The sequence below is a fragment of the Lithobates pipiens genome, unplaced genomic scaffold (genome assembly GCF_037356315.1).
Source record: "Lithobates pipiens isolate NorthernLeopardFrog02 unplaced genomic scaffold, aLitPip1_a1.2 Scaffold_13, whole genome shotgun sequence".
NCBI lineage: Eukaryota > Metazoa > Chordata > Amphibia > Anura > Ranidae > Lithobates > Lithobates pipiens.
In genome coordinates, this window is record NW_027507718.1 from 438,787,930 (window position 1) to 438,807,340 (window position 19,411).

Sequence of the window (19,411 nt, forward strand, 5' to 3'; positions counted from 1 at the left end):
AAAATGCACTGATTACTGTATAAATGTCACTAGCAGTGAAGGGGTTAACTGTGTTCCCTGTGTGTGTTCTGTGAGGGGGAATGTGGCTGGCTAGAGGAGAAGAGAGATCGTTGTTCCTACTTAGTAAGAACACACGATCTGTCTCCTCTCCCCTGATTGAACTGGGATTTGTGTGTTTTACACAGATCCTGGTTCTCGCTCTGTCACGAGTGATCGTGGGTGCCCGGCGGTCATCGTGCCTTGCGTGCACTCGCATCGGCTCCGGGGACGTGCTGCACGTACGCCTCCGCCACCAGAGTCCTAAAGTCCTAAAGAGCCAATGTACAGCTACGACGGCTCGCGTACCTGTGGTGGCTGGTCTGGAAGCGGGGTTCAGATTTCTACTGCAGTGTGTAACTGTTAGCCAAGACTGTCACGGCTGACGTAAGATACCCCAACAACATGGCCGCTATCTACAGCTTTTCGTGTGTCCAGTATGTGATATTACTGGCAGGTCCTGAATCCTGCAGAGAAGCCTGACACATGGGGGGGCGGGGCAGGTGCTTGACATCCTGAGCTCACAAGAAGTGGGATAAAAGATGCTGGGCTTCAGACAACCGGGAAGAGGGCCAATCACACTTGACAGAGTAGTATGTCTAAAGGGAAAAGCAACCAAAAGTTAAGTATTACTTTTTCTCTTTTATTTTTATTTTATTTTAATAACCCTTATGCAATATTTCCTGTATTTCAATTTTCAAGTGAATCAAGTTGAGTTTTCAAAAGAAAAATCTCAGAGTTTTACTGTATTATTTATGTCTGCCTACAATGAATGTGTTTTACCAGTACAAAGCCTTTACACAGCTCCATGTAAAATAGGTCTATTGATTGCACTTGCCATTATGTCCAGTCTGAGAGGAGTACAAATGGTCTTTGATAGCCCACTGTGCATTGTTAGATTGTTTGGTATTAATATGCTGAAAGTGTTCAGAGCTAAATTGTTGAAAAAAAAAAAAACACACCCTTGCGGTGGGGTCCTCCATATTTCAATGGTTAAGTATAGGTGTAGCAGAAAAAACTGCTACTATATTCCTTGCTCCCTGGGCAGCTACCGCTCTCCTCTTCTCTGTTGTGGGTGAGCCCTCGCCATCCTAGCATACAATATAGGACTGTTGGATGGAGTGCCGAAAGGACGAGGCTTCGAGGACCAGTCACACAGGAGACCTGTCAGTGCAAGAAATAAGGAAAATTCAGTTTCATTGGCTCATTCAAACTCCGAAAGGGCTAATTTTACCAACCACATTATTACCACTTCCCTTTTAAGCTGCAGGTTTTAAAGTGATTGTAAAGGTTCATTAAAATAAAAAAAAGTCGTACCACCTCTGTGCAAAGATTTTGCACAACGTGGTCCTGACCCTCCTTTTCTGGGGACCCCCGGTGGCACTCCTGGCTTCTCTTCCGCATTGAGTGCCACTACAGAAAGCCACATACACTCCCCCCCCCCCCCCTTCAAGCCTTGCTGCGGCGTCCATTGACACAGGCATTAGGACTCAGCCCCCGGTTCCCGCATCACTTGATTTGATTGTCAATCTATCCAGTGAGGAACCAAGACAGCTGCTGGGCTCGTTCACATTGCTGGAAAGATTGGGTTTATGTGAGTAAAAGGGGGGGGGGGGGCTCTGGGGGCCAGCTGCAACACAAAAGGTTTTCACCTGAATGAATTCAGGTGAAAAAACTTGACTTTATAACTCCTTTAAGCCCTGTTTTTGTTCTGGTCCCCCCCCCCCCCCCAATCTTTGTCCCATTGGGGAGCTTTACCTCGACTTCCTGTCCCATAGCCAAAACAGGAAGTGAGAGGAAATACTTTTAAAGAGGAAATCCCTGGTTGTCACCAGAACTAATGTACCCCTTGAATGATGTCGCTCTAATTCTGTTGACAACTGGAAATTTGGGAGTTTTTTTAGGGATAATTATAAATCGGTCCCTTTTTACCTAAGGAAGACAGCAACATTAACCAATGTGTAACAAGTAAATATTCGTAAATACATAAACGTATATCCAAAAGTCCACAGTAATTTGTCATATATGCTATTCAAAATAATAAGTCATTGACATAAGTGCTCTGTGTCAGCTTGAATACAAATCACATGTGCTCTGGGCTAAACATGTGTCTTCCGCTCCACTATGCCCTTAACCCACACTCACTCACAGATTCCTATGGTGGAGCATGAATAAGAGGAGCACAGAGCACTGGCGGGGGGACCCCAGAAGAGGAGGATTGGGGCTGCTCTGTCACAAAACCATTGCACAGAGCAGGTTAATATAACATAACATGTTACATGTTTGGTATTAAAAAAAAATGAATAACTTTACAGATTTTAAGTGTGATGATATATGGCTAAAACTGGATTAGTCTCCTGTATTTAAAAATATAGGATCTTTTAACTTTTTTATTTTTCTGTCTTTATATGTGGCAATTAGCTATGTCTTTGAAGAATCTGAATGATGAGGGTGGGACAGCCATCACTCAGTTGGGATCTATGCTTTTCACAAGACAGGTGTCTGGGGCAAGGTAAGTGACATATGATGTTTTATTTACCCAGTAAGTTGTATTTGAAAGGGAAGTATGGGAATCGCAAGGGGAAAAAAAAAATTCTACTTCCCTAGATGGCTGCAACTATGCCCCCCCGCCTCTCAGAAGGAGAACTGAGCAACCAAACACTGCTTATCGCTCAGCTCTCAGTTCTCAGCCTGCAGAGAGCTGGCGACTGTCAGTCACCGCTCTTTGCTCTGCCATCCAGCACTCACTGGAGCACTGGGCTGTGGAGGGGGTAAGACTGGCTGGCTCGGGCTCTCAGCTGCTGCTATAGTGGTGTTATGTATACATGTAGCTGTACTAGAGTCGCACTGATACTTAAAGAACACAAGATGTTTCAACATGACAATAATCACAACCAAAAACCTACTACTAAGCAAGAAAACAAATCTAAGAAATAAATAATATACCAGCAATAATATATTTTATATGTGATTATATTATATTGTGATACATAAATGTTCTAGCTGAGTCCTTAAAAAAATATTTCACTAGCAGAACAAGAAATGTAAAATGCCAGCCTTTAAAAGAACAGTAATGCCCCATACACGCGGTTAGATTTTCTGGCGTAAAATGTGCGATCGGATCTTCTTGTCGGAAAATATGACTGTGTGTGGGCTCCATCTGTCTTTTTCCGTCGTATTTTCCGACTCTCAAAGTTTGAGAGCAGGATCTAAAATTTTCTGACAACAAAATCCGATCGCACAAATTCCGACGGACAAAGTGCCACGCGTGCTCAGAATAAACGAAGAGACAAAAGCTATTGTCAAAAGCTTAAATTCGACGGATTTTGGGGTCAGAATGTCCGACCGTGTGTATGGGACATAATAGTACATATCCCGCCATCTGTGCTTCCAATCTTTCCTCCTATTGGTGAAGTATCTTCAGCGTCCCCTGCAGCAGTGCTGTTCCTCCGCCCACTGTATCTCCCTGCAGAGCTGCAGTAGAGAATGCAGGTATCTGACACACCAGGAAGTATTGAATGCTGAAGATTCTTTGGGAAGTATAGCTCTGGGACAGGTAAGTATGATTAATCTTTTCTGGGTGGCTGATTTATTGTTTGAATGAGTCACTTTATTTATCCCGGTCATACCTTTTTTCCAAAGTATATTTAGTCAGGGAAATATCCACTTGCCGACCGCTCCATAACACATTTACTGCTACAGGGCTGCCGCGGTGCGCAGAATTGTGTGTGTGTGTGTGTGTGTGTGTGTGTGTGTGTGTATATATACATACATACATACATACATACATACATACATACATACATACATACATGCATGATTCTGAACTTTCGGGTATATGGCGCTGCCAGCGGCTCGCTCTCGTGATTCTACACAGTGGGAGCTGACCAGCAGGTCCCCCCAGCCCGATGTCCGTCGGCACCCGCTGATCATTCGGCACACTGACACAAAGGCAGTCTGCCTATCCATGCTTTCAACTAGTGAAAGCGCCTCCCCCCACTACACTAAAACACATATTGGGCACACAGTTAAGTCTTTGATCAGCTCTGATATTAACCCCTTCCTTGCCAATGTTATTAGTACAGTGACGGTTCATATTTTTTGGCAATGATCACTGTATTAGTGTCACTGGTTCCCAAAAAAGCGTTGTTGTCCGATTTGTCCACCGCAATATTGCAGTTCCACTATAAGTCGGTGATCGCCGCCATTACTAGTAAAAAAATGAATTCAAATTCCATAGTTTTGTAGACGCTATAACTTTTTTTTTTTTTTTTTTTTTTTTTTTATTGTATGTGTTTTAGAGCATGAGGAAAAAATATTATTATTATTTATTTATATATATATATATATATATATATATATATATATATATATATATATATATATATATATATATATATATATATATATATATATATATATATATATAATTTTTTTTTTTTTTATTAAATTGGAGATTTTTTTTATTATTTTTTGTCTATAGCACGAAAAATAAAAAAACGCACAGGTGATCAAATACCACCAAAAGGAAGCTCTATTTGTGGGGTAAAAAAGACATAGAGTTTTGTTTGTTTACAACGTTGTATGGCCGTGGAATCGTCAGTTACAATAACTCAGTGCCGTATAGCAACAATAGCTTGGTCAGGAAGGGGGTAAATGTTCTGGAGCTGAAGTGGATTTGAGGCTGTAAATAAAAAATAGGGAGAAGGGTCACCAGCCCTGTGCATTGTCATAAAAAAACGTTTATTAAGGGACAGTTAAACACTCCATTATACTCACAAAGAGAGCATTGTCACAGGCATTAAACGACAAACCCCACCAGACGCTTGTCAGTCAGATAGGTGCAACTGACGCATTTCGAGGGACAATGCCCTCTTCCTCAGAGTTAGTCACATGGGGCTGTCATTATCAGTTTTGCTGAAAAAGCCTGTTTACAGAGCTTTAGCTCAAGCTCAGATTTCTAACACATTGCTCTGAGCAATTCAGTGGGGCAAGCAGGTGGAAAAATAATTTCCATAATTTGTTGGTGTAACATTAAGATAAGGGTGTCTTTCGTGTTTGATTGCGAAAAACTTGCATGACATTGCAATCACTTATGTGAGTGTCTGATGAATGTTCAGTGAATGTAGATCTCATCCAGATCATCAGATATCATTGTTGCATCCTGGGGATTGATTTGCTAGGGCTATGCCCAGCAGGGCCAAGGAATGGAGCCTTGAAGTGATGATCTCATTTTGAGTTTAGCAAAAACATTCCCCTGCTCCTATACAGCTTTTAAAGGATTTTTTATTTTTTAACACTTTACAGGTGTGTAATGCTTGCACTGCCAGATGCCTGTTTTTTTTTCTTTTCAATTTTCCTTTAAATGGTAACCTCCATTTCAGTATATTCTTGTGACGTTGTATTTGGCTCCAGTGTGATTTGCAAGTCTGAATGATTTCCTGGTCTCTGATGGCCTTGAGAAACATTTGTACTTCAGAGCGAAATGCTTCATTACACTGAGTTGTTCTCTCCTGCTCAGGAGAAAAGTGCTGTATCCACACATTGGCCATCTCTTCGTTCAGCAGTCTGGCAGATCAGATTCAGCTGAGGTGGTTATGTCTCCGTAGTGCTGGGATGGTCAGCAGCTGACACACTTCTAGCTCAATGCTAGTAAACTAATTCATAACATGGGAGGTTTGTGTGGTCATTTGAACAGTGCATCTTTATTAGGTCCTTCAAATGCGGAACATCCCAAACACATATAACATGGTAGCCTGTTTGTGCCATGAGCAGAAATGGGGTCATATGAAAGTAGCCTTCAAGATGATTAAATTTATCGTTTACCTAGGGGAAGTATAAACACTCCTGTTTCTGGCGTGTGCTTTTAAAAATGCTAGCTACCAGATTGTCATCGTAATCCCACGGCTTCTATACTTTGTGAGTCATTGGCCTAGAACAAGTATGCATGTTGGGAAATCCTTTTTTTTTTTTTTCTTTTTTTTGTGATGACTATTTTGCTTCTCGCTCAGTTTTAAAGAAATTAGGTCAACATGACAACCAGGCAACTAGCATTCTAAGGAAGAGAAGTTAGTGGTGTCATCATCCATACTTCTCTGGGCACTTGTTTCCTAGAGAGAAAATAATGCATTGTCCCAGTAGTGCTGGTTGCCAAGCTATAAAGGCAAGTAGGCACAATAGGTACTGTTCACCTATGCACTATGGCCCGGCTTTAAAAATAGGCTTTATTATAGCAGGCCTGTTTGTTAAATTGCTGCCTCTTTGCTTTCGCTGGCCATAGCAGTTATTCAAACAATTTTAGATTTGTAGAAGACCTTGTACCCATGCTACATGCTGTGATTACTCTCACTGGCTTAAAGTCTTGTAGGCCACTAGAGAAATCATTTAGCAGCTGGAGAACAAGTATTATACACACCCAATGTGTGGATAATACAGGTGTGCAGCAGCCAATGAGCAGAAAAGAGGTGGCAATTCAGGACCGAAAACTTCAGAAAGGTAAGTACAGAGTCTGCTTTCTTAAAGTTTGGGTATTTTATATAAGTGACTCTGACCCATTAATAAAGAGTCGCTGACCTGGAGGAAGAATAATGTATAAGTGTGGGGACATGGTTATTCCGGGTCAAAGCCATGTATGAAGAACAGAGAGGAGAGCCCTGAAGCATGCCCTTCAGTAACAGGTCAACTTGAACACTTTTATCTTTCTATCTTGACCAGAATCCCAGGGGTGTCGCAGGGAAAGACGAGATTAAAATGGGTACGTGTGGTGCATTAGCCTAACCTGTATAGAGAACATAGTTATTTTTAACATCACATTGAGTTCACTTTGAGCAAAATATGTCTGGAATACATTACCCTCCTGGGTGGATGTTAAACAGACCACAAGTTCCTGAAGTGCTAGAAACTGTCAGTCACATGTGGATAAAATTGTCTCTATCTCTAATATCTATATAATTTTGGCTCCTACCCATAGAGCGGTGCTTTTTTGTCTTTTGATTCCTGAGTGGTTGTTATATGTCGTCTTCCAATCGGGGAGGTCGGCACCAGACTGCTGTGATTAGCCCAGGTACCACGTGATCAATATCAAAAAGTAAATATTTGTAATTAATGACTTTAATTCATTATTTGCTATTGTGATGCTGTGATTGGTCACAGTGATCACATGGTATACAGGGCCAATCACAGTATTAAATAAGAGTCATGAATGAAAGCCATCTGCTGTAGGTGATGCTACACTACGCTGTAGTATATTCCCTGATGACTCTTATAGAGGTGATCATTACAGTACATTGGTTTTGATACAATTGGTTGAAAACAACCCAAATGACCCTGATCAAAAGTTAACATACCCTGGTGATTTTAGCCTGATAACATGCACACAAGTTGACACAAAGGGGTTTGAATGGCTATTAAAGGTAACCATCCTTACCTGTGATCTGTTTGCTTGTAATTAGTGTGTACTTGTGTGTGTATAAAAAGGTCAGTGAGTTTCTGGACTCCGCATAACAGACCCTTTGATCGTTTATCCACTGCTGCACTGACGTTTCTGGATTCTGAGTCTGGGGAAAGCAAAATATTTGTCAAAGGATCTGTGGGAAAAGATATTTGAACTGTATAAAACAGGAAAGGGATAAAAAAAATATATCCCAGGAAATGAGAATGCCAATCAGCAGTGTTCAAACTCTAATCAAGAAGTGGAAAATTAGGAGTTCTATTGAAACCAAACCACGGTCGGGTAGACCAACTAAAATTTAAGCCACAACTGCCAGGAAAATTTGTTTTGGATACAAAGAAAAACCCACATATAACGTCAGGGGAAATTCAGGACTCTGAAAACATTTGGTGTGGCTGTTTCAAGATGCACAAGAAGGAGGCACTTGAATAAAGATGGGCTGCATGGTCGAGTTGCCAGAAGAAAGCCATTACTATGCAAATGCCACAAAGTATCCCACTTACAATACGCCAAACAGCACAGAGACGAGCCTCAAACTTTCTAACACAATGTCATTTGGAGTGATGAGACCAAAATTTAGCTTTTTGGCCACAGCCATAAACGCTACATTTGGAGAGGAGTCAACAAGGCCTATGTTGAAAGGTACACCATTCCTACTGTGAAACACAGAGGTGGATCTCTGATGTTTTGGGGGTGTGTGAGCTACAAAGGCACAGGAAATTTTGGTCAAAACTGATGGCAAGTATTTTATAAAAAAATTATTGGAGGAACATTTGCATTCATCAGCCAGGAAGCTGCTCATGGGACATACTTGGACATTCCAACATGACAATGATCCAAAACGCAAGGTCAAGTCAACCTGTCATTGGCTACAGCAGAATAAAGTGAAGGTTCTGGAGTGGCCATCTCAGTCTCCTGACCTAAATATTATTGAGCCACTCTGGGGAGATTGTAAACGGGCAGTTCCTGCAAGACAGCCCAAGAATTTACAGGAACTGGAGGCTTTTTGCCAAGAGGAATGGGCAGCTTTACCATCTGAGAAGATAAAGAGCCTCATCCACAAATACCACCAGACTTTAAGCTGTCATTGATGTTAAAGGGGGCAATACACAGTATTAATAACTGGGGTATGTAAACCTTTTATCAGGGTCATGTTGGTGGTTTCTGTTGTCATTATGATTTTAAAAAGTGTAAACACAGTTGATTGATAATAAATGGTTTCAGCCAAACACCATGAGTGAAAGAAGTTTTTGTGTTTATCATGCATATTCTCTGGCAAGAAATCATAAATCCTGCCAGGGTATGTAAACTTATGAGCACAACTGTATACTTGGTATGCATAGAATGTGTTTTGTGGTGTAATTATAAGTATCAAAGGGGAGGAGCAAGGAGGTGGGACTTTATATGAAGCACATGGTTAAGTATGTCTAGGCTGTGTGTAAAACATAACTTGTTAAAATGGCAACTTTGTGACAAAAACTTACAACTTCAAAAAACTCACCATGCCTCCATCTAAATACCTTTAATATCTTGTCTACTTTCCAAAAAACAAGGCCACAGGGGAAGGGTTGGGGTTGTACTGTCCTGCCATTTTAGGGCCTCAGGGAATAATATTGGCATACCATACTTAATTTCACACAGACTAAATATACACTGATTTGGGGGTTTTTTTTTTCCCAAGGAAATGTAGCAGAATACATTTTGGTCTAAATTTCTGAAGAAAGATTGTTTATTTGCAAAATTGTATAACAGAAACGCAAAGAAACGTTTAAGGTGAAATGGCTGATATTGAGTTGGTTAAGGCCGTTTATCACTTAAAAAAAAAAGTAGAGCATCTACCTATCCTAACCAGATTCTTTACAGGCTTGTGTATCATTACAGTACAGGTGGTCTAAAGAACTAACTTGAAGAGTTAGTGGAGCTCTCCAAAATTTCTAAACAAAGGGCCATTTTACTGTCTTCAGACTTTAGGGGAGCGGGACTCTGGCCAGTGAGAATAGAAACCTCAGCATTGCTGACCTCCTCAGGCTTGGTGGTCAGTGGAAGTAAAAAAAAAATTACATGGCACCTGTAGTCGGTAGGAGGCGGAATAGTGCCCCATCATTGTCAGTGGAAGGAATAGTGTCCCATTGTTGGGGTCGTGGAAGGGATGATGTCCCATCGGTGTCAGGAGGAGTAATAATGTTTTGAATCAGTAAGAGGAATAGTGCCCCAAGGGCTGGAAAAAGGCAAGCAAAGGGCCACAGATTGGAGACCACTGGCTTAGTGAATCCTGTGGTGCGAAAGTCCCATGTCAAACACTTAAAGTAGATTTCGGTTGATTTGAGCTGGGAAATAGCTTCATGTTTATTTTGGACAGGGCAGGGGATCTGCCAAGAGAAGTACTTGGAGATACGAACTTTAAATAGATCTACTAAAAATTACAGTTATGGGCTGAATTTTTTATTTTTTTTCCGTACCTAGGACACTTGGCCTCCAGCAAGACAATAGATCTAGGGAATTCAGTTGTCGGTACTCGTGGACACTTCCTTTAGTACCAAACACTTCACAAACCTTGTGCAGCCATTAAGATGTTAGCATTTCTCACGGGAGTAGATTTTATTTTTTTTCTTTGTCCAGGACCCTTAGCATGAAGTATAGCGGTATCCAGCAAGCCCCAGGCTCTACAGAGTAATGCTTTGTTTACAAATCGGTCCTAACATTTTTAGATTGTGGCTACAGAAATAGTGCTGACAATTTTATACTATCCTTTAACCTCTCTTATAGTTATGCTACTATTTTTTTATAATTTTTTTTTTTTCTCCTTTTATACAGGGTTGTGCCGCTTGGTTCTTCACAGACCATTAATGGGTACATTTTTAAGGGTTTCATGTCTCACAGTAACAACTATCCATGCGATTACCTGAACGCAGCTTCTGCCATAGGCATTACAAAGCGAGATGTTGACATATTCATCAAAAGACTGGACAAGTGCCTAAGGCTGTGCAGGAAAGAGAAACATTTAGAAGCTGAAACGGCAGGTGATCTGCAGGCAACAAAGGAGGATGTCGCGGAGTTAACACAGCAGCTCGCAGAATCTTTAAAAGTGGAAGCTGAGGATCAGCAGCTATTGACTTAACACGATAAGGATTATTTATAAGCTGAAGAACATTTCTTCAAACTGCAATGCTGTTGACTGTGCCCACGCTTGTACTTAATCATACATAACCAAAATGCAGGAAACATTTATGGTTGAAATTGGTTTGCAGCTAATATAATAAACCTGAAATTTTTATTTTTTAGACATATTTGCAACAAATGTGACATTGAGCTTGCAACATCTTTCCCCTTTTAAATTCACATACTTAAACTAGCCTGAGGCATTTCTAAAGTGAACCTGTAGTTCTCGCCTATTAGACCATTAACAGGGTTTGACTTTATAGAGTCAATACTTGCCTTCCAATACAGCCAACTTTTGAACTCCTGGGTCTAGGCCCTGTATAGTAGTGCTGACTGTACTGCCTTATCAGAGGCCCTGACACTCCCCTTCAACCAGACCTCTGCTGACTTAGCTCAACCATTGGCTGTGAAATGCGTGAGCCCCCTACTGCCTGTTTAAAATTTGACAACTGAATGACAGTGGGTTAGGCTTAATTCTACTTGAGCAGAAGCTGATGCCCTACATCCAGGTCCTAGGATCCCAGGGGCTAAATAATAGTCATGCCTCAGCAAAAGGTCCAAGAAGGATCACTTTAAGACAGCCTGCGAAAATAAATAATTGGGTCTTAGAACTCTCTGAAAGTAAAGTGTGTTGCCTACAGCAACTAAACAAATATGTTTTATCTCTAAACTTCAAATGATTACTGGAATCTGATTGAAGTCTGGTACACAACACATTAAACACTATTTTTGATACTTGAGGGCCTATAAATAAGACAGCTGGAGGTAAAATAAGCTACTACTACCAGCTTCAGTACAGTACATGGATTGTCCTGTGGTAGTACGAATCACAAATTCTCAGTTTGATGGAAGCTGAATAGCCGTTTTTCCCTTATCTTTGCTTAGATGGTGCAGACAAGCCCAATACTTTTGTATTTTACAATTTAATGATATGTACTTGTGCATTGGTTTTGGTTGTACTGATGAACCGTTTTTAAAGCAGACTTAGACAGAGGAAACTTAAAAAAAAAATGCACATGTTTTTGCAGGGAAAATCATCACTTTTTTTTTATTTTTATTTTTTTTACGGAGCTTGCAAAGCATTGCGCCTGTGATCAGTTTATCCCGGGTGCAATGCCAGGCTTCTGTAAACACTGCAGTTTTCTGCCCATACCTCCTGTATGGGCTTTCAACTGGAGAAAGTATCAATGGACTACAATTACAGGACATAGTTTATTTATTAACAGATCCCTGTTAAAGTGGGAGTTCCGCCGTGTGTTTTTTTTTTTTTTTTTTTTTTTTTAAGTCAGCAGCTACAAATACTGCAGCTGCTGACTTTGAAAATAAGGACACTTACCCACCCAGCGCGTCCACGATGTCGGCACCCGAAGCCGATCTCTCGATCGTCTCTCGGGTGCTGCCGCCGCCATCTTGGGTATGGGAATCCGGAAGTGGAGCCTTGCGGCTTCATTTCCCGATTCCCTACTGCGCGAGTCGCGCTGCGCAATAAGGATGGTCCCCGCTGTCTCTGGGATCCGTGTGTTTCCCAGCAGACAGCGGGGGACCTGCAGGAAGTGGTGTAAATATCCGCAGATTCTGCAGATATCTATGCCGGAAGTGGGTGCAAATACCTGTACTGTACAGGTATCTGCACCCCCTCCCCCCTGAAAGGTGCCAATTGTGGCGTCCGAGGGGGGGAGGGTTCCAATGAGCGGAAGTTCCACTTTAGGGTGGAGCTCCGCTTTAAGGGGCAGCTGTGCGTATAGAGGCCCTGTGAACCCCTGCACACACTAAATACCAATGTAACATGTATGTAACATGTTTCTAACCACTTCAGCCCCAGAGGATTTGGCTGGCCAAAGACCAGAGCACTTTTTGTGATTCAGCACTGCGTCACTTTAACTGACAATTGCGCGGTCGTGCGACGTGGCGCCCAAACAAAATTGACGTCCCTTTTTTTCCCCACAAATAGAGCTTTCTTTTGGTGCTGTTTGATCACCTGTGCTATGAACAAAAAAGTGACAATTTTGAAAAAAAACTTTTTGCTATAAATATTCCCAAAAAATATATTAAACAATTTTTTTTTCCCTCAGTTTAGGCCGATACGTATCCTTCTACATTTTTTTTGGTAAAGATCGCAATAAGAGTTTTATTGATTGGTTTGCACAAAAGTTATAGCGTCTACAAAATAGGGGATAGTTTTATGGCATTTTTGTTCAATTATTATTTTTTTACTAGTAATGGTGGCGATCAGCGATTTTTACATTAGTTTGTTTACATTAGCATTTCTCCGCTCTCCCTCTCCGTGAGACATCGAGTCCACGGGACCCGCGGTTGGACTCGTGGAGCTTGCGGTGGGCAAATGCGCACGCCTGCTATGCAAGCCTCGCGAGATCACGTATTAGAACGTGATTTTGCGCAGCGGAGCCAACTTGCCGCAGTAAAACTGCGGCGGCTGGTCCGCAAGCGGCTAAAGGTGAACTAATGCCTAGTACACCCGATGAGAAAATCAGACGAAAAATGCCACTATCAGATCGACGGTCCTTTAACCTGATCATCAGTACACAGCTTTTGAGAGCAGATTATGATAGTTCATGCAAAATTATCCAAAGATACAAGCGCAAATGTTTCTCGTACAATACCAGAACAAATGATTTTTGTGTAATTAGTATAGTATTTGTACAACAAAAAAATTGTGGGACTAAGACCACGCATGCTTGGAAATGAAAGAAGACAATACATTACATCACTTCCGAGTTGTATTCTGTCGTATGAGAATTTTCGTAACTTTAGTAACCTATTGATTTTCGATATGAGCCTACCGTGCAAAAAAAATAAAAATAAATGGATGATTGTTTGCATCCATTGCACAGCTTTCACTGACACCACCAATGTAGCTAAGATATGTCTATTATTGTCCTGATGTACTCCTGTGATGCTGGAAGAACAGTGTGCCTAGGCTCTTTCACTTGTAAAGATGTGCTCTGCTGCTTTAACATTGGAACTTCTAATTTAAAATTATTTCGTAAAGCATGTTTTGTTTGTTTTCGTTTTTTTCCTTCTAATGATTTTCTTTCTCATATTAAATTGTGTTGGGGTCCTTTCACATTAGCGTTCCATTTGTTTCTTCAGTTCAGTCATGTCTTTTCAAATCAAAAATGGATCCGTTTTACGCCAGTTTCTCATCAGTTTCTTATCCATTTCTCATTAGGTTCTTATCAGTTTTACATCAATTGTAAATCTTCTTTTTTTTTTTCATCCACTACCAATGCAAAAACGGATGCAAAACTGACCATTTGTCGGTTTACTTCAGTTTTTTTTTTTTTTTGTCAATTCCATTTTTTTAACCACTTTTGGAAAGGGGCCTTAAGCCCAGGTTCACACTGAGCTGCGGGAATGAAGCCGTGCGAGTTCAGCTGGACTGGCGCAATTTCACTCCCGCATGTGAGTCCTGATTTTGGCCACAATTTCAGACACATCTGTGCAGGTTTCAAAAAAGTAGTACAGAAACTGTTTGAAATCGGTGCTGCGCTGCAAATATTAGAACGCTGCCATTTTCGCCCATTTGACATGCGATTTGACTTGTCAAATCGCATGTCAAGTCATACCAATGTGAACCAGAGCTAAAGAATCCCTTTTAGATAGGGATATCTTTAGTTTTTAAGCATAATAAAAATTACAGTATTTACAGGTCAACTGTGCATCTGGTATTGCTGGTGCATATACCACAGACAGCCTAACAGTACAGTATCATGTAGTTCAAATTGTAGTTGGACATCATTTTTCCATTTATTCAAAACTAGGTCTTGAGGTGCAATGAAATGGTTGGTTAAACTTTGATTCTTCCTTTTTATTTTTATTTTTTTGACCCTTCCCATAAACTGAAGTAAAACTTACATTCGATCTGTTCTACATAATTTTTGCTGTACTTTTTCCAGTTTAATGGAGAACTTTTTTTGGTTCCTTTTTAGGTCCATCTAACCATACTCTGACTGGTTATACTATCTGAATAGGTTGTATAATGGGTCATTTACCATCTATAGAGATCTTGGCATACAAGCGATGATATGCTTCGTACAAAGCTGTTTTTGACCCTTCTGATGACGTTGGTGTGAAAACTGCAGGCTCTATTCGGTCTCGTGCCTAATTACACTTTTCTGAAAACAATTATGGTCATGCTGGATTGCATACAAATGAAAATTAAATGAATCATGCTTTAAAAATGTCTAAGTGCCTTTTTGCCCTTAATGTTCGTTGTCCAAGAAAGCTGATTTTGTTTTTGCTGAATAAATATTTTACACTTTATCCAATGTCGTGTTTTTTTGTTCCTTCATCTTTTCTCTAAAAGTAGACATTTCCATGTTTTCGCAAGCCATTTTAAAATCTGTCACCAGTTGCATAAAGAAATCATTTTGTGAGAGAGTTGTCATTGCTGACCTTCTGAAAATGATAGCTACCTGACTGTCAACTGGCTTTAATACTTTCAAGTCATGGATCTGGAATCAGTGACACAGAAATCTGCCTGACATCCAGGGAATTTGCATTTTTAGAGCCATTCCCGCAACAAGTGGATGTGTGTCGTTTGGAAACAAACCTTGAGAGAAGGGGTGACATGGTGGTCCTAGACAGTTGTGAAGGGATATTCAGTATGGAAATCGCTGACAAAACCTGATATGCAGTGGCACGCTGTCACCAAAGGTAACTTGGCTAGGCAGAGGTACTAACAACCATGGAAAAGTCTGAGTCAAGTGTGCAATAGGTGACCAGGCACATGTTGCATCTTTTGTGGTTCACTTTGTGGCTGGATGCGTGGAAGAGCAGGTCCCAGAGAAAAGGGAACCAGCTTTTTTTTTTTTTTTTTTAAACTCCCGGTTAAGGTGAAGCCCTAAGTGCGGAGTGGCAGGATTTACTTAAAGAAGATGAGTGTTGGGAATGATTCTTCAGTCCTTGGAGACTGGAGATAAAACGGTCAGCCATGAAGCAGGAGTAACCCCAGTAGTGAAACCCTCTGTGTTTCAAGAAAGGCTTCTCTCTGTTCAGTACCCTGTACAGTGGTAAAACTAATTTTAATGATCTGAAATTGTAATGTTTGGTGATGTATATGTATACCTCAGTCGTGTCAGTAATGTGGAGAGGTGACCACTGAAAAAAAGTGCCCAGTTTTCCCTAGCAACAGTGTCACATGAAACAGAAGTATTACTGAAAACATTCAAGGTGCCTTGAGTGCTGGAAGTGGAGGTTTGTTAGGACAACTTTGGTGCCACCCTGGTAAGTGCGAATGTTCTCTCAAACGTAGGAGAGAGTATGAACTGTTTTAACGAAGAGCCGCAATCATAATATTAAAAATGTAATGTTATCTGCTATGACTAAAAATGGGATGTACCAAACTGATAATGTCCCTAGTGAGGCTGTGGAGCAGCTGATTGACATTGAGTGACAAGAACGATAGTGAATATGGCACATAACACTTTGGGAGAGCAGCAGGCTATAGTGTCAGTTATGGGTCCCTTTTAAGAAATACATCCTCTAAAAGCTCCATTAAATGAGTGTCCTCACCACCTCTGTTCTGTTAAGGTTCCTAAGAGGATCTTGACTTTGTATTCAGGGTGTCCCGCTATAGCTAAAAACAAATAGATGCTGCTCCAGGCTGGTCTGCTACACGTTTCTCCCACGCTATCATCAAGCAATTAGGTGCAATGCCAAACTCATCTGCTGAGAACCAAGGTTTTGGTGCACTTTTAGAAACTGCCTGCACACACCTGCAAGATATAGTAGAAGTCTATAGCAAAGCTCAGGTAAACCACAGCGCATTGTTGTGAAAGTAGCCTTATAGAGGGGGATCAGGACAGTAAGGGCTTGTTTACATTTGCAGTTTGGGGTCTGTAAAATCCCATAGTTGAGACGTGTTTTTACCACACTCCTCTAGCCACTGATCTAGCTTCAGGGGTCGCAATTGCCACCCCCATCTCATGTGTCCTCCCTATCAAATGCTGTTTTACACTTGGACCAGAGGGGCGGCATATAGAGGAACCAATCCTCTCCATTTTCCTTCTGCAACTGCTGAAAGCTGGCTTCTCCTTCCTCCTGCCTGCATTCAAAGGCTGCAGTTCATTATCCTATTCAAAATAGAAAATATTAAATTTTGAACCATTTCAGTTCATTGTGGCTCACAACCAGTTACTCAATCACTTAAGTGACCCTTGCTCTTCAAAAGGTTGAGCACCCCCTGGTGTAGAGCCCTGGTGCCCAACCTGTGACTTGCATCTGGCCCTTTGGCACTTTTTGTGCGGTCCTCGAGGCCTCTGCTAATAGTTCCCCATTGCTGTATTATAGTTGTGATTTCTAGCAGTCTGATGTAATGTCTCCAGATGGCTGTCTTCTGAAGAATGTTAGCAATCTCTAACAACTCCTATTGCATATTTACAGTCTGACAAGCTCCTGCAGCATGTTTGCAGTCTATGTCCATCTCTTGTATCATGTCCACAATCGCTTACCATCTTGTGTTATGTCCAGTCTATGGCCATCTCTTGTATCATGCCCATAGTCTTTGACTATATCCTGTTGTATGTCTGCTGTCTCTAATACTGCATATTCACTCTATTTTATGTGCAGCCCTTTGCTGATGCTGGGGGCCACACTTGAGGCATATCAATAAAGTTGACCACCATTGTTATAGAGAAAACATCCCAATGCAAGCTTAGCAAGTATACTTGTCCCAGCTGCTCAAATCTCCTTCAACATGATTGCCTCTACATCAGCAGCTATTCATCAGCGTGGGCTTTGTAAACACTCAATCCTCTGCTATGGCTGTGTCCTGGCCTTAGTTTCCATAGCCCCCGAAAGGGCTATCTGTTTAGATTACAAGTCATCCAGAACAGGGGTGCAGAATAGTTTTTTTATTTTTTATTTTAGAGATGAGGTTTGCTTATAGTGGCAATTACCTTGGAATGGTTGGATGGTGCTTGGCAAGTGCTGTGGGTACACACTGTGTGCGGCTTTCCAAGATTCACACAACCTTCATCCAGGATTCACAAATTTTTCTAATTGTATCCAATTAGAAAAAAAAAAAGTTTAAATCTTGGCTGAAGGGTGCCTGAGAGACCATGGGAATCAAATACATTTGTTATGGCAATGCCCAAGCTTCATTTGTTCTGGACAGGAGTTCTATCCACCATTAGCAGAGTCTTCGAAACCATGTATCTTGGGGATAATGGATGACATCCCTATGGATGACGATTTTAAACCAGCCACAGCTAGGGCCCTGTTTCAAGCCCACAAGCTGATCCTTAGACGTTGGAAGGCAGTTTAACCTCCAACGTTGAAGGAATGGATTGCTCAGGTGGGAGATACCATATGGTTAGAGAAATACATCTTCCAACATAGAGGACACCTGGCAAAGTTTGACAAACTTTGGGAACCATGGCTGGATACCCCAGGCCTCTCCCCTGTAGATCTCGTACTGGATAGTCTGTTGAATTAAACAATACTGTTGGGTGGACGGGGTTGCCCTTGAAGGGAGGTGAACACTGCTGCTTGATAGAGACCAGAATATTAAGATACTATGCATATATTTGGTGTCTGGGGCGGAACTGCCTGAAATACACAACATGAGATGGTATTTGTTGTTGAGTTCACTGTGCTAATATACTAATATGTAATTGGAATGTATGACAGACACTGATGTTTACCTGTGAGCTGTAAAGTTTTTCTTTGTTTTCTAATAAACTTATTTGAGAAAAAAAAAAAAACTTTTATAAATGGACCCCTGTGTGTATGTATATGTGAGATTTATTCTGGCCTTCAGGGTGAGAGTAGATCATAAAAGTGATGATATGAATCAAAGACTATTTTTTATTGGTGTTCAAACATTTGCTGAAATTAACATCTTTAGATATCATAGAGAGAAAACGTCCTAAGGAAACAATATGGCAATGATTAAGGCGGCCATGCCGGTCCTCAAGTTGTAAAAAGCAGACAGGTACATCTGTGCAATATAGCTGGGCCTCGCACTGTACTTCAAATGCCGTCAAGGTACATTAAAGGTGGATTTAATATTAAGAGAAGACCCCAGTCGGCAGTAGAATAGAAAAAGGCACAATAATCTGCTGTGTAATTGTGTTTTGCTTTTGTCAGAATGGGCACTTTATAATTTGTAGCTGCTGAGAACAGAAGAGGGCAAACAGATGCATTGAATCTCCTGAGCCCGGTAGGTGGGGGGAAAGAGATTATGTTGCAAATGTTAATGCTAGCATTGCAATTTAACTCATACAAAGTGTATGAGTGAGAAGTCATTTGTAGTGTATAATCATCATATTCAGGACAGTTGGAGTCTAGAGACCTACATCCTCCTCCACACTGCTGTACATCAGCAATTTTACAATTTTTCATTGCTAAAGGAATGATGGAGCTAATTGAAGATTAACTGAAAGATTAATTGCATGGCTGACTTTTATGAGTAATGGTCACATCACAACGTAACTGTTTCTAAACAGATGAGGACAAAGTGATGGTCTTCATTATGTTCTTACATCATAAAGGTACCAGATTGAAGGCTGTGTTCCCTTAAGATGGAAACCAATTAAATGGTTTATTTTGTAATCTAAAACCATCAGGATGGACAGCAATGTTTTAAAAAGCCACCTAAATTCTCCTGTAGTTATTATTGATTTGTTATTTTTTCTAAAATAGTTAAGAGTACATTCATACCAGTACTGTATGAAAATGTGTGATTGACTGGTGTGGTTTCATATGCATTATGCTGAATATATACAGACCCCATTTAAAGTA

The 19,411-nt window shown here is 40.9% G+C and overlaps 1 protein-coding gene across 1 annotated transcript in view; it reads left to right on the plus strand.

The window, feature by feature from the left end:
• Positions 1-14,929, plus strand: part of SEPSECS (Sep (O-phosphoserine) tRNA:Sec (selenocysteine) tRNA synthase) — a 63,982-nt gene extending 49,053 nt beyond the window's left edge. Inside the window, exons 9-10 of the mRNA XM_077477689.1 lie at positions 2,458-2,548; positions 10,301-14,929. Coding sequence (XP_077333815.1) covers positions 2,458-2,548; positions 10,301-10,604 — 395 coding nt within the window. The 3' untranslated portion in view covers positions 10,605-14,929. The remainder of the gene's footprint in view (positions 1-2,457; positions 2,549-10,300) is intronic.
• The last annotated feature ends 4,482 nt before the right edge of the window (positions 14,930-19,411 follow it).